The sequence below is a fragment of the Chiroxiphia lanceolata genome, chromosome 3 (assembly GCF_009829145.1).
Source record: "Chiroxiphia lanceolata isolate bChiLan1 chromosome 3, bChiLan1.pri, whole genome shotgun sequence".
Classification (NCBI taxonomy): Eukaryota; Metazoa; Chordata; class Aves; order Passeriformes; family Pipridae; genus Chiroxiphia; species Chiroxiphia lanceolata.
The window spans coordinates 94,638,930-94,654,549 of NC_045639.1; the positions used below are offsets into that span (position 1 = coordinate 94,638,930).

The 15,620-nt window shown below is 33.3% G+C and overlaps 1 protein-coding gene across 5 annotated transcripts in view; it reads left to right on the plus strand.

Annotated features, from left to right (window-relative positions):
• The window catches only part of CSMD1 (CUB and Sushi multiple domains 1), a 1,084,078-nt gene that overhangs the window by 748,453 nt on the left and 320,005 nt on the right, over positions 1-15,620 (plus strand). For all 5 annotated transcript variants that reach the window (XM_032681799.1, XM_032681800.1, XM_032681801.1 and 2 more), the window contains 2 exons: positions 5,722-5,846; positions 11,210-11,331. In XM_032681799.1, coding sequence (XP_032537690.1) covers positions 5,722-5,846; positions 11,210-11,331 — 247 coding nt within the window. The remainder of the gene's footprint in view (positions 1-5,721; positions 5,847-11,209; positions 11,332-15,620) is intronic.

Sequence of the window (15,620 nt, forward strand, 5' to 3'; positions counted from 1 at the left end):
CTAGGTTGTAACAGACAGGAAAAATAAGTTAAAAATCTATTTCTGACTGACATACTCTTTTTGGATTTTTCTCTATCCTCACAGGAGTCTGAGAAATCATAAAGAACTCCAACACTAAGAGATTCAGTTATATGCAAAGTCATGGTTTCTTTACCGACAGAGAAAAAGTTTAATGTGTTTTAAAAAATAATGAAGTGAAATAAGCTTTCAATACATAGACTAGAGATACGAGCTGTCCAGAAGATATTTACTATTGTCCTTTTCTATGTATTCTGATTCAACTTGTCAGGTACAGATGCTACAAATGAAATTATATGATACAAAATATAGTATGTATTTCCTGCCCGAAGGGCAGATATTTCAGGAAAGCAAATGTAATTTTTATATTAATACTTCATGTATTGAAGAAAGAAACATCAGTCAGTGGAAGACTAGATAAAAATGGGATGCTAAAATATAAATCTTTCTCAATGTGTATTAAAATGTCTGTGTGTATACATCCAAGGAATACCTCTATTCTTCCACTGTTATTTTGGAGAGTATTTGACTTTACTATTTGTGCAGGAATGCCTCAATTTCCCTCCTATGCTTAAATCTCTCCTCATGAAACCAAAAACAATGTAGAACATATCTCCTCTGAATTCCTCCAAATCAAAGACTTAGTTGAAAGAATTAAGAGCAGCATCTAAAATCACTCTGTTATCAGTTGAGAGAGAAAAGGATCTCTGGAAAGAGTTAAGCCCATAGCCAAAATGTTTAGTGGAAGACTGAATGAATTCAAACTTGAAGGGCACTTTTTCACACCATTATCTCAAGATTCCAGAGTAAACTCAGCAGACTGGGATGATGAGGGAGCCTGAGCACTTGACATATAAGAGGCTCCAACTTCTAGGTTTGCTCAGCCTTAGAGAATCTGAAGGACTTTGTTGCTGTCTACAACTACTAAACAGGAGGGTGTAGAGAAAACAAAGGCAGACTCTTCTCAAAGGTGAACAGTGACAGGACTAGAGGCAATGGTGGGCCATGGTAAATTACTACTAGATTCAGGATTAAAAAAACCCCAAACACGTTTTTACTATGAGGATCGTCAAACACTGAAGTTTACAAAAGAATTTGTAGAGTCTCCATCCAGCGAAGCATTCAGAACTCAGCTGAACAGGGCTCTGAACCTTCTGTTTTAACTGGGCTTGATTGGAATGGGACATTGGACTAGATGACATCCTCTTCCAATCTAATTTGTTCTGTGAATCTATAAATGTTGTACAGTTTTTATGTGTTCATGATACACTGTTGGCCAAAGAGATCTCATCTAGTTATGGTCTAAGTCAGGAGCATATGAACAGCTGTTAAGAAACAACAGCAGACTCTGCTTGAAAACTTTAAAGTTTGAAGAGTGTTAGAGGGAGAATTTAATCTCTTCCCCTTTAGACTGTAGTCTGTAATTCGAAAGAGAAAGGGAACTAGAATAATTTTAGGGAAACGGGTTCAAAGATCCAAAGAATGTGAACCTCTACGTGAGAGAGCTCAACAACAAATTTTCCAGCAATGCATAAATACACCAAGAGGGAAAGCCCAAAAGAACCTTAAAGCTCAAAGTATATTATAGGATGTCCGAGGGAATCTAATGTCAAAGAACCTTACAAAACATAGACGACTATATTTTGAACATAGTCTCTTAGGAATGAGTGTGGGTTAAAGGTATTTTAAATGTTTGGAGCTTACTTATGAGCAATGCTCACTCAATCGACAGTGCAAGGCTATTTCCCTCCATCCTTTACCCTATCCAGCCTCTGATAATATTTTCATTTCACCAAGTGTATCTTACTGTTCATGAAGATAAATGGATGTATAAGGTGTTCAAGAAACATCATATAAGATAAAACATATTATATACTTTGATCACATTAATTATATACATGTTTTGGGCCTCCAAATTTTGAATATTATTTCAGAGAAACAATATAATTTTGTTTTCCTCCTAAACCTTACTTATTATTCTGAAGACTGATTATGCAACAGCAACTGTTTTTCATGTACTTTAAAGTTTGATAATATCTATTTAAAACTTATCTTAGTTATCTTGGTGTTATCTATCGAAATCTGGCTGGACATTTAAATAGAGAATTTGACTGGAATTTAGTTTTTGTTTCTCTGAAATGACAAATCAAGTTCTTCCACAGGAAAAGGGACAAAATATTTCCTCTTTCTTGTATTTCTCCAATGTAATGAAAATACTCTGGAGAGTAAAGAAAGGCAATGTTTTTTTCTTTTCTAAGAGGCAAGTATAAACACCAGAAGGAACTATTGTTCTTGTCAGGAGAATGACAACTGTGAATATTAATCTGAACTAAAACATGTGAAAATGCACATTATTCAAAATCTTTTCCTGTCTACTGAAAAACATGTTATGAGTGGGATTGATGGAAAGGCAGAGGGTTTATTTTCAAGACAGCCTGAGACCCAACTGATTCTGTGATGACAAGTTCTTTGAAAAGGGTTTCATCATTTTCAGCATAATAATGGTATTCATTCTAATATCATAAAGCAAACAAAAAGGTATTGAAATCTTAACCTTTTCATTCTGTCCTCCTGCCACGCTTTTACTGTGTTCACTTCAGGAAGTAGGAAGGAGATTTTTCAGTGATTTTAAAACAACACAGTGGATATTTGGATTCATTTTGAGGGACAAATGGCAAGTCTGACTTTGCTAGATTAATGAGAACATAATCAATACAATTTTGGGGTCAATATCACATTTTATTTTTACATGAGACCTCAAAACAGTTTGTTTAAACAGATTGCCTAAATGAAATCTGAAATAGATATAAACAATACTGTTTCAGCTGTCCTTAAATATTGTATGGTATGTGTTCTGAGGTGAGAACGTAATAATTTTCCACATTTTCACCAACACTTGTAACACAAATAGCTTTTAAATTTTCAAAACAGTTTTTGAAAATTAAATTAACTTTTTTATCTTAGTATTGTTTTATGTTACTATTTTATTTTGTAAAAGGGCTTCTTTCAGTCAAATTCTAGCCTTTCTTATAAACCTTCAAATATTGCTTTGATAGAGTTCAAATTTAAAAATGAAAAAGAAAAAAGAGGAAACAGATCTCTTCCACATGTTGAAAAGTTTACATAGAGAAATATCAAAACAAAGCACAATATTTCCAGTGCCCACAGATTTGCAAAATGACTAGGGAGGTAGAGATGTAAAAAAAAATAACCAAAACCAAACTAAACCAACTCAATTAAAAACATTAATTTTTAACAAGTGGATATTAAATGAAGCAATAATTTTATTTGAAATCATAGATCAAACAAGATAAAAGACAGCTTTAAAAACATGTCCACTTTTTAAATGGGAAAATGTCAAGCATAAACAATGCAGAGACTCAGCAATCTGGATGTTGTTTAGGAGTTTTATGGTAGTTTGTGTGTTCCAGGTGCATCCCACCTCCTACAATGCTTATTTAGATATATAAGGAACTTTTGAGTACTTATGTTATTATCTTGTTCTTTAATGTGATGGTTTTTGCTATGATTCTTGTTTGTTTTTATTATGTTTTATTCAGCATATTTCTTTTGTGTTCCTTAGTTTGTCTTCAATTTCAGAAGATTATACCCACCATATAGAATATATGACATTGACATTAATTGTTCTTAGACCCTTAGATCCAAGCTATTTCTAGAACTTTGGGGAAAAAAAATCAACCAAAAACCTGAAATACATACTGTGTAGGATAACATTGAAACAAATTGGACCATCATAGGTGTATAGATTAGATTAGTGTGTAATGTTTTGTGTATACATTAATTAGAATTTTAAAAGTATGTCTGTAATGATCAAAACCCAGTCTAAACATGAAAACCTTCACTTACTGCATCAAACTTAAAAATATTTTTATTTCTCTTGTTCGTTTTGGGGTTTTATTTGGGTTTTTTTTTCCCTTCTCTATTTCTTGGGGAGAATAATTGAATATTTTAAATTATAAATTACTGTTGCAGACATCCAGTAATTGTGCATTTTGTTTCACTCTAATTTTTTGTATATGCAGAGTTTTTTAATTGTCCTTCGAAGCCTTGATAGTAGCAAACTTCAGGGAAATGTTGAAGTTTTCATGTTGGCTCATGCATCATTACACTTTTGGGAAAGTCTTTATCCAATATGATTTTTAAGTACTTCAGTTCTCAATTTGCACTTATCACAATTGGGTAACTGCTTGTTTTCTGTTTCCTTAGCAAAAGAAATTCAGAGCTCATCATTTTAGAAAATATGAGAAAACGCATTTAGAAGATATGTGTTTATGGCATTAAAATGTCAGAGTAATTAATATTATTATTTTCTTTACAAAAAAAGAGGAAGTAATTGTTTATTAATTTGATGTATTTATTTGGAATCATGCTTGGTCTATTTTTCTGAGGGTTCTAAGAATGTTCTGAAGCATATTAGGTTATGACAAATATAAAACAAATGCAATTTTATAAAATTATATTAGTCTTCAAGGATTTAATGCATTTTTCATGAATTACAGAAGGAAAGGACCAATATTTTCCCTGCCTTTCTGAGTTTTCACATTTAGCAGCTCAAGAACAAACTTCTAAGTAGTTTTTAAAGCTCTCCTACATTCAGAACATCATACTCAAATTTTAAAGTTAACAAAAAAAACAACAACAAATCCTAATAAAGTTTCACGAAAGAACTAAAAGAACATAATAATGATAAACAATAGAGTTAGTGTTTGTGACATCCTCTGAGAAACTAAGAAAATTCTTGTCCTTGAAAGGTAGGAACGAGATGGATGATAGTGAATGAGATTATTTGCAGTTCTCCACAGTGCAGTTATAACCACTGAGCTTTCTGATTGCCATCTAGCAATCCCCTGGTGTTTAGGACTCTAAACTGAGAAATCTGCTTTATCGAGGTCACTTAGTTCGCAACATGGGATTATCAAATACAGATTTAAAAGTACATGAAAACAAACAACAGAACCAGTTGTTTGTGATGGGGAACATAGAGTGTCACAAATAATAAATGGAAGCGGACATGTAAATACTGTTTAGGAAATCTCTCTTTGCTATAGACAGTAACTGTATACATTTCTTTTAATTCTTCATAAAGACTAGTCAGCAAAAATCATTCCAAAGGGACAGATTTCAATGTTAAAAGTGTAACAGTCAATTTTCAGACCTAAAACAAAGTTATCATTTAGCATGATTTTTAACAGGAAAATTCAACACAGTCAGGAATATTTAATAAATTATTATCATTGACTGAAATTAGTATTTCTTGGTTGCATGTTAACAAATTACTTTATCTAACTGCTTATTGTCTCACTTTAGAAAATAGAGAGGTTGGAATTACTCATGAAGTAAATTCTGTTACCTGAAAGAATTGTCATTATATATTTTCTTAAAAAATATATGTCCCTATGCATTCATTGAACTCATACTTTAAATGATCAAACTTAGCATCGCAATTGTTTCATATTCCTGGCCTTACTTCCTTAAAAGGTGAACAAACCAAATAATAAACTCATTCCCTAGAGTATAAGTTGGTTTTTATGAATATAATGTTGATATAGCAGAATTTTGCACCTTAATTTCTTTGTTTGGATCTTGAAATATTGTCATTTGGTGATATTTACATTTATTTGAGGATGTTGATATTTAAAATATATTTTAATTCCTTCCTTCTTCCTTTCATTTGTTTCCTAGGGTGGGTGCAAGTGTACAGTTTTCCTGTGAGGATAATTATGTGCTGCAAGGTTCTAAGAGCATCACTTGTCAGAGAGTGACAGATACACTGGCTGCCTGGAGTGACCACAGGCCAATTTGCAGAGGTAAGTGTTATTCTTTGGAATTTTTCCTGAAGTCTGGATGGGTAATTATAATTTCTGATTAAATATGCAATAAAACAATACTCAAAACAAAAAAAGGGAATTATATCTTATGTGTATATATGCTTACATATATACAAAAACCTTTATGTAGCTTTAAGCCTGCAATCAAACTTGTAGAAAAGAGTATCAGTTTAGGGAGGTAATTTCCTTCAAATAGTTTTAATTTCACTTAATCTTTTTTTTTGTCATGTTAGACTTATTTTAACTAGAAGTAGTTAGGTTTACATTAACCTTTTCTAATAAATTCCTAAATAGGAACTCCTCAAAATCACATTTTGTTCCTGTCAGTCCCAGATATTTCCTTAGTCCTCATTTTTCAGTAAATTCCTTTCTCATTCATCTGTTTTGCTCAACTTTACAAATGAGCTAACCTTCTAACTTCTAAATGTTTTCCCATTGTGGTCTAGACCAATGAATGAGATCTACTTTTAAGGAAGAGCAGGAGAGGTGGCTTTTTGTTTGTTTGCATGTTTTTCCATTACAAACTACTACCTGTAATAAAAACACTGAAAAATATATAAATGCTGCCAAAGTACACCAGAACCGAGGTATGTAGGAAAAAATAAAGAATACATCTTTGTACAGAACTTTTCTTTTTATCTCAGTAGAAAAATTGATTCGGGTTACACATTTGGATTGTACATGTCAGTGACAGCCCTGACCCTTGAAATGTGGTTACCTGACCTTCTCCCAGGACCAGACAACCTAGCCAGGACAAACTTTGAAAAACAAGGAAAAACACCACCATCAATTGGTGGGGAAAAAAAGAAAAGAAAAGAAAAAGAAATCATACAAACTGTTTGAGATACTTTTATTGTCATTTTGAGGTAGATCAAAGAGATAGTTCTTGTACTCACAAAATCTTACACTGAATGCCAGTTACCAGGGCAGCAAATGTTATTTGTTTGAGACACTGTGGAGGGAAGGATTTGTGGCACTTGAACTTAAACTTTTGCTTGCTCAAGAATGAGCTAAAGCATAATCTCACTAATGTAAAACTCATATACTTCTTAAAAATGTTTTCATTGCCTAGTAGTTTCATAATACCACTTTGGGTTTTTTCTCATATTACCAGAGTAGATTTTTTCAATTATATAATCACATATGTGATATATTTGTAAATGATGTTTTATTCACTAAAGACTGTAAACAGTTATAGTGGATTGGCCCTACCCAACAGCTAAACACTCATTAATCCCCAGTGGGATGGGGAAAAGACCTGGCAGAGCAAAAGCTGAAAACTTGTGGGTGGACATCAAGACAGTTCAATAAATGTATCATAACTGTGCATGCAACCAGAGAAAAATAAGAATTTTATTCACTACTTCCAACTAGTTGGCAGATATTTAACCATTTCCTGGAAAGTCAGGCACAAGTGATCGTTACTTGGTAAGACAAACCTAAAACCACGAAGATACCCGCTTCTTCCTCCTTTCCCTGGGTTTTTATGCAGAACTTGCTGTCATATGGTATAGGATGTCACTCTTTTTGGTTGGTGTCCACTGTCCCAGCTGTGTCCCTCCGAACTTCTTCTGCACGCCCAGCTTTCTTGCTGAAGGCTTTGATACTGTGCAAGCACTGCTCAGCGTAGCCAAAACACTGCTGTGTTATCAGCACCATTCTAGTTACAAACCTAAACCACAGCACCATACCAGTTACTGTGAAAAAAGTTAAGTCCATTTCAGTCAGACCTAATAAAAAATTCTATAAAGGCAGCTCTTGGGTTAATTATTACAAGCTGTACATTACATATATTACATAGGCACATCCATGTAAGGACTAGACAATCTAAAAAACAATTAAAAAGAAGTAAATAAAAGTCATGCCCCTTAATCTTTCCAGAGCAGCAAAGTAGTTGTTATTGTTGTCTCTTGAACTCAGTGTCTCCATAGCTCAGTCAATTTAAATGAAAAATCTAAATATACTCTCTCAGTACTTGGTTTCATAGTACTGCAAAATAACGTGTCCATGCAACTCCACAGTTTACTCCTGTTCAGTGTGGTTTTTTAAATCTCTTGAATTTATTCTTGTTTGCTAATACACTGCAGAAATGAGCTGAAGTAATCCATGAGTTATAAAAGTAATGCTCTGGAGAAAGGGACTCTTTGCTGCTGAATTATCTGTGTATTATTACTAGTGTTTGCTATATCTTTCAATTAATTATCTGCAAATATCTCTATTATGCTTTACTCCCTTTAGTAAATTTCAAAAAAAAATAGGATAAATTGGTTCTATACTTCTAATAGAACCACAGTTGGAAAAACAAGTTACTTTTGTCAAACATATTTCCAAAATTGGAGCTAAAATTTCACAACAGTCTGAGAGCTAAGTCAGCCACTCTCTGTGATTTGTTTGTTTCTGAACACAGACTAACATTGCTTCAGCTGAACAGTGTGCAATTCTTGGTCAATATTACGACATTTCACATGGTGCATGTTTGTGGATGGTGGGAAGTGAAAGACACAAGTTTTATTTTCAGTCCATATTGTTTCCAATTCCTTTACTGACCTTCAATATGACAGTGTTCATGGAGCTCTTTACTTAGTAATAAAATAAACAATACAAATAACGGTTTATCATATTTTCTAAATGATCATCAATTTGAATTCGAAAAGCTGATAAACTGCAAGCAACTACTGCGGGCTCAATGGCTTTAAGTGTACAAGACTTAGTGAAGAAGCTGACATTTGTATTTACCCCAGAATGGTGACTAACAAAGTTCAGAATTTATGAAGCTGATGAATAGTCACAGGAACCATCTTATTGTTGGCAAGTTCATGACCTTATTTGAAAGGGCACAGTGGGGATTCTGTCCTGGGGTCTGCCCAAGGTGATAGTGCAGGTCAGGGTCCACCCCGCCGCCCCACCTGGGTGGGTGGGACATTCCAGAAACTGTCACAGAAACTGAATGGTGTTAATGTAAATGTTCCCAGATTCCTTGAATTCAATACAAAAACCTTACAGCAATCCATTCTTGTTTTCTGTAAGCAATATACAAGGCTATCTAATATTTTTTGCTATGTTTTACAGTAACTCCATTTCCTAAACAGAACTCAGGGCTTCAGCTGTCGCTCTTGCTTGGCTTCCACCTAACCCCTTCATGGTTTTTTCCTTACCCCTGAAGTTTAAATAGGAGAAAGATAAAAGAGTAACAGCTTGACTGAAAAATATCTCTGAAAAGGGAGGTGTTTCAGCCTTTCTTCTTTGCTAGAGGAGGGACAAGCTGTTTTCAAAGGCTTATTGCTACAAAGTTGCATCTCTGGATTAGTTCCTGCTCTAGCAGACCTTGTGCAGGGGGAATTGAAAATAAATCAATAGATATTAATTGTCTGCCAGTTATAGTTCTAGAGGTATGGTGCTTCTACCAGTTACTAGAGTGTAGAAAATGTCCTCTATTTCAGATCCTATGAATCTGCTCTTGTTATTCTAGAAATTAAAAATAATATCTTTTTCTTGATATATCAGCAATATGCCAAGTTTTCTGTATTGGTAGTAGGCAGCATACAGTGGCATGCTTAAATGTGATTAGTTCTTTAGTGACACTTAGGGACATGGTTTAATGGTGGACTTGACAGTGGAAGGGTAACAGTCAAACTTGATAATCCTAGAGACCTTTTCCAACCCAAATGATTCTATGATTCTGTGATTATTTTTTTTTTTTTAGCTTTTTAAGTACAAGCAGCTTGTTAATAACTGTTAGTGCTGTTTTGGTAGAATTACCTACATGGATGAGGGGATTTTTTGTCTTCTAAGATTGTTGCATGAGATTTCCATGTGATGTGTCTGCAACTTAAGTGAAATCCATGGAAGACTACTAAGACATTTTTTATCATAGACATAGAGTCCTAGAATAGTTAGGGTTGGAAGGGACCTTAAAGATCATCTAGTTCCGACCCCTCTGCATACAAAGACATTTTCGTAGAAAACTGAGTCCTAGTTGAATCAGTCTAGACATGGAGCTCTCATAGTCTAGTCTCTAACATAGTAACAAAAGAACAAGAGCCGGTAGCAGATTGTGATGAAAGGATAGATAATCTGACAGTCATTTTCCTCTACTATCCTTTTTTCCTATTTTGTACCAGTCACACTTCTATCAATGGAGAAGAGCGGGGCTCCTCACAGCAGTTTGTGAGGTAAAAAAATGTTCATATTTCATTCCTCAGAATGGAGACAGCTACAAAGAAAGATGAAGACTAAGATTTTACAAAGCACCAGAAATATGTTGTGCATTTTATTCCGATATTCAGAAAAAGAATGAACAAGTTTTGAAGAATCTAGTAATTCCTTCTTCCTGTACTGAAACTTAAGTAATTAGAGTCTAAATTACACCAAAAGTTAATGAACATTATGCAGATAAATGGTGAGATTCAGAGATTTGTATCTAAGTACTTAGAAATGGTATGATCTAACTTTCAGTTTTAGCACGTTGCCACAGTGCTGTAGTACCAAAAACTTGACAGTGATATTTTAAGATATTTTGAGTTCATTTATGTCACTCCAAATAATATCTCTAAGTATTTTTAAATACTTTTAGATGCTGAAATATTTTGAGAAATTTGAATATTTTACAAAATCTATTCCTAATCATTTTTGGAATATAACTGATTTTCTAAAGTAATGTATTTCCTAATCATTTTTGGAATATAACTGATTTTCTAAAGTAATGTATTTTCAAAATGTTGACTATCCAGATTTGTTGAATGTGATAGAGGGATTACCATGGTTTCACAAATGAATCTGTACTTCACGAAAGTCAAGACTACTTGCTACCTAAAACCGTTTTATGTTCTTTTCTTTCTAATTATGTTTCTTATGGTGTAAAGAGCTAAGACGCCACAGAAGTTCAAGTTTAGGTTATCAGTTTAGAATATACTGATACATAAATATGATGATATTTTTTTTCTCCCAATCATGGAGAAATTATGAGGTAGAGCACATACCTTCTTACGTTCATATGTAAAAGGCTCCCTCCATCTACTTGGAAAGGGTAAATCTTTCTCTAAACAGAATATTAATATGATAATTCTGAGAATTTATTTTGCATAAAGTGAGAACAGAGGAATGTAAATGTTGTGCTGATTAAATGAAAAGTACTAGTTTCCTTCCTCTGTAGGCCATTTTTCAGGATTTTTTTTCTGGCTCAAACATCTTCAATTGCAGATTGTTATAAATATATCAGTATAATAATACTTTTGTGGCAAGTTGTTAATAACATTGTGTCAATTTTGTGATATTTATTTAAAACAGAACAGATTGGTTGTTCACCAGTCAAAAGCAGTCTGATTTACTGTTTATCGTTTTAGCTAGAACATGCGGTTCCAATTTACGTGGACCAAGTGGCATTATCACATCACCAAATTATCCAGTTCAATATGAAGACAATGCACACTGCGTGTGGGTCATTACAACAACTGATCCAGAAAAGGTATGCTTTTTCTCTTTGTCTCAATTCAAACAGTAGAATTTAGATCTGCCTTAAAAATATTCAGTATATATTTTCACGAATCCATGAACACATGCAAATGCATATGTCCATTTAAACACAAAAATGACCACAGTAGAGATGTTAAAAAAATACATTAGGCACTAGGGAAAAAAAAAATAATATGTATGAAAATTTCCACTCAGAGTAGTAGGTCTGATTTAAAGTTTCCAAGTTTTAAATACATTTTTAAATGAAATACATGAAATCATGGTCAAAATCCCACATTATTAAATGAGGTAACAGTGACTTTTTCGAGTTGTATCTTGATGCTGTTGAATCTTAACAGAAAAAACAGACATACATCTAATTATTTTGACAGACCTTGTAAGGTGTTTTATTACCTACAGAATTTCTTTTTTCAATCCACTGTTTCTCAGTAATGATTCTAAATACATAACTATGAATAATTATGTCTAAGATAGTGGTCATAATTAAGTATTTTTCCACTGGAGTGTACTGAGATGCATTTTCACTTGTGCTTCTGTAAAATCAGTAAATGGCAGAGACCCCTTATGTCTAGGGGGGAGGAAAAAGTTAAAAAGATTTTTCACTTATATTTCACTTTTCTGTCGTGAAGCACAAATTAATGAGTTACAGTAAGTCGAAGGATGTACAATCTATATGTACTTTCATAATTACAAAATGTGTTTCCTGTGCAGGTTTTTGGAAGATTGTATTCTTGACTTCTTTAATGTAGTTAAGGGAAAAGGTTTAACCTTATCTCAGTATAAATAAATGAAAATGTTTAGCTGCAGAAAAGATCAATTTGCTGCATGCTTTCATAGCATATTGTTGAGATGTAAATACTGTTTGCAAAATCTATTGAGTTCGCTTTTTCTCTAAAGAAGATTCAGTGCCTCAATAGAGATATCTATTCAGGAAAAACAGTCAAAAGTACAAAAACTATCACACTGTGGAAGATTTTACTGTAGTGGGACTTCTTGGAAAAAAAAAGGTTTTTTTAGATTTCAAACTGAACTGTTATATTTTATTTAGCATAACCATTAAAAGAGAATATTTGTCATATTTTGACTTGAAAATCACTACATTTTATAGAAATTATTAAATCACTTTGCATTTTTAAATATGGAAAAGCATCTAAAATATGGAAATGTCTGAAATTTTCATGTAAAATTTATATTCTGTATATGTGGTCCTGTGGATTTTTTCAAAATGCAATATATTTTTATAAGAGGAAATTTAAATTTGCATCAAAAGAAAATGAGCAAAATTATTACTAATAGAAGAAAGTCTTGGAAACTCAATGCTTTCTTTATTCAGTTAATTTTAATTTTAATTTTTTTAATTTTAATTTTTTCCCCTTGACGTTAGGAATTTTAATTAAGGAATGTTTTTCATATTTCTAATAAAATTAAGATGGCAATCTCCCTATTGATTGCAAGAAAGTTTAACCATAATAATAGAAAAATTGGTATGGACTGTACAGTATTAATAAAGTTATTATTAATGTATTATTACACTGTACAATTTTATGGAGGCTCAGATTTACCTGTGAAAAACATTAAACCCCCATCGACTCCAATAATATGCAAGTTTTGTTCATTCTTTACAACATATCTTTCTCAGTTGATTTAGGATTTTAGTAGTGCAGAACTTAATGAGATTGGTGTGGATTAATTTATTTTTGTGTTCACTGGACTCGAAAAGGCACTCACTCTAAAGTAGCATTCTTGGGTAGGTCATCAGTCACAAGAATATACAGAAGGAATTGTATACCTAGAGAGATCAATTATGTTGTGTTATGTTCAAAATAAAGAGGTATGAGTACAACACTTGGAGCTTTCACCCAGAAATAAAGTCCACACTATTGCATCTAGCTGGGTGGAAGATAAAGAGACACACTAACAGACACTGATCATCACAGTGTAAGAAAAGGAGGCTGAACTTTCAAGTCTTTCAGTTTCGGACAGGATGGTCAATAGTGAATGAGTTGTCTTTTTATTATTTTGGATTTGTCGACAAGTGCAATATGAGAAGATAATTTTCTTGATTTCATGTATCTTGAAATTTGCTTTAGGACCATGATGACTGTGAAGTGTTAAAATCAAACATATTTAAGGCTTAGAGTGCTTTCACATAAAGCCTGCACCATCTTTATCAATGTTTGAATATAATATTGGGACTAACGGTATCTGGAGTTAACACTACCTTTTTGGATAATAAAAGATAGGAAAGAAAATCCTTTTACTTTACAGATTATCTGACTGAAAAGGAACTTCTTTCCTACTTCTTTCTAAAGGAAAATATCTTGCTAGCATTTTGAAATCTATGAACTTTAAAAAAATCAGTTACAAAGATAATTTTCAATTTTGCGAAACAAAGAACCAATTTTAAGACATGCTGTAAGTTTTGTAGATTTTCATCCCTGACTTTTCTTGGAGTTATGAATGACAGAACTCTTGAAAATTGAACTGTGTATTGAAGGCTTGATTTTAAGATTCGACTGGGGAGTTGCTATAATCTGTTAATTGTGGGGTAATTCAGATTTTTGGTCTCAGTCTGCAAAAGTAGAGAGGGTAAATGAATATACCCAGAGCAAGATTAAGACACGAATGAGTCAGATGTTGGTAACCAAAACAATAATTCACTTTTATTCTCTATTAAAAAGGAGAGAAAGGAGGAAAAGAGGAAAGTAGGAAAAAGAAAAGGGTGGCGGTGGCTACAAAAAGGAAGTGATGGTCACCACTGTGGATCCCATGGCATCTTGTTGATCTTTCTTCTTCTGTCCTTTGGTAGGGAGAGCTTGTCAAGTGAGCTTTTTATATGTAGGCTAAGCAGCATGCTTTCTGATAGCATTTCAGCAGTCTTGCCCAAGCCTGGGGGCCATGACAACAGCACGTCCACCACATAGGCATCGGTGTTCACGGGACGATCGCGCAGTGCACCTGAAGCCTATAGGTTGTGATGTTCGCCTGCTTTACCTTATTAGGAAAAAAAAGGAGGTGCACAGAATTTGTAAACTGTGGTTAACTAGCATCCTGTCATTGCAATTGTCTTCTGACCTCAAATTTTTGTAATAGTGAAGCCACTTATTTTTTACAGTTTAAGCAATGGTGAAGCATATTGCTTTTCTAACAGTTCAGGCAATGTCAAAACAAATTCCCTTTCACCAATTCTCTCCAGGAGTCTTTTCTTTTGACTGTCAGATTTGAACATATTTATCTGAATGTGTAGGGTCACATTTGATTTTCTTTTCCAAGTAGACAAACAGTTCATGACATGTTGTTACTATGTATTTTAAATTACTTTTGACTTACTCTAACAGTGAATTTGTGACTTTTCATCAGGTTAGTTTACACACAGTATTTTACAAAGTAAGGCAATGATTTCTTGTATAACATTCAATGTAGTTTAAGGAAGATAGTCTAGTTAAAGAGGTCTCCTTGCACAAAAAATAAAACAAGAAAAACAAGCAAGCAAGCAATTAAACAAAATAAACCACATCATGACCTTGAATATTTTAAAGAATAAATCTAAAAAAAAAAATATGGACACATAACATTTTCCAAGTTTTGTATTCTGGTGCTGAGGTGGGGAGATTTTTAATGCCAACTGAAAATAAAAAAAAATTCCAGCTTCCTATTGGGACAGTAGCATAGTTCCAGGTCTTAACCAACCATATCAAATCATTGTTAGATAAATGTTTTTCTAACATTTACTTGCCTTTTTCTGAGCAACACAGAATTAAGTTTGATTCTTCTCCCGTTCAAAGGTATTTCTGTTAATGCTCTGCTTATTTTGAAGAATATATTTTCTTCCCTAAACATTTATTTGTTTCCTCTGGGTCCTGCTATTGTAGCTTTTGATCAGCATCCTGCTGAGTCATTTATTAGACTTTTAGTACTTGCAAATACAACTTTATGGTGCTCTTCTGACTCTGTCAAGTAGATGCTGTAATTCTTGGTAACTCTACAGTGTTTTAGTTGTTCTGTTAAGCAGTTTCTCAACTTTTTAGAATCAGTTACTTTGAACTGTTCTTCAGAGGTCTTACTGATCTGTTGTCTTTGTTTCTTTCTTGCTGTTAGTGTAATCTCTTCAGTATGTACTAAGCATGTCTATCCCTTGCTGTTTCAATTCATTCTCCAAACTGTGTGTTTGTTTTCTGAAGACTTACTGTCTTGATTTCCTGCTGCTTTCACTATTTTATGGTAACATTGCAAGGGCTTCTTTTTTCAGCCCCAGTGCCTAAAGGAGGGCAACATTTTGTG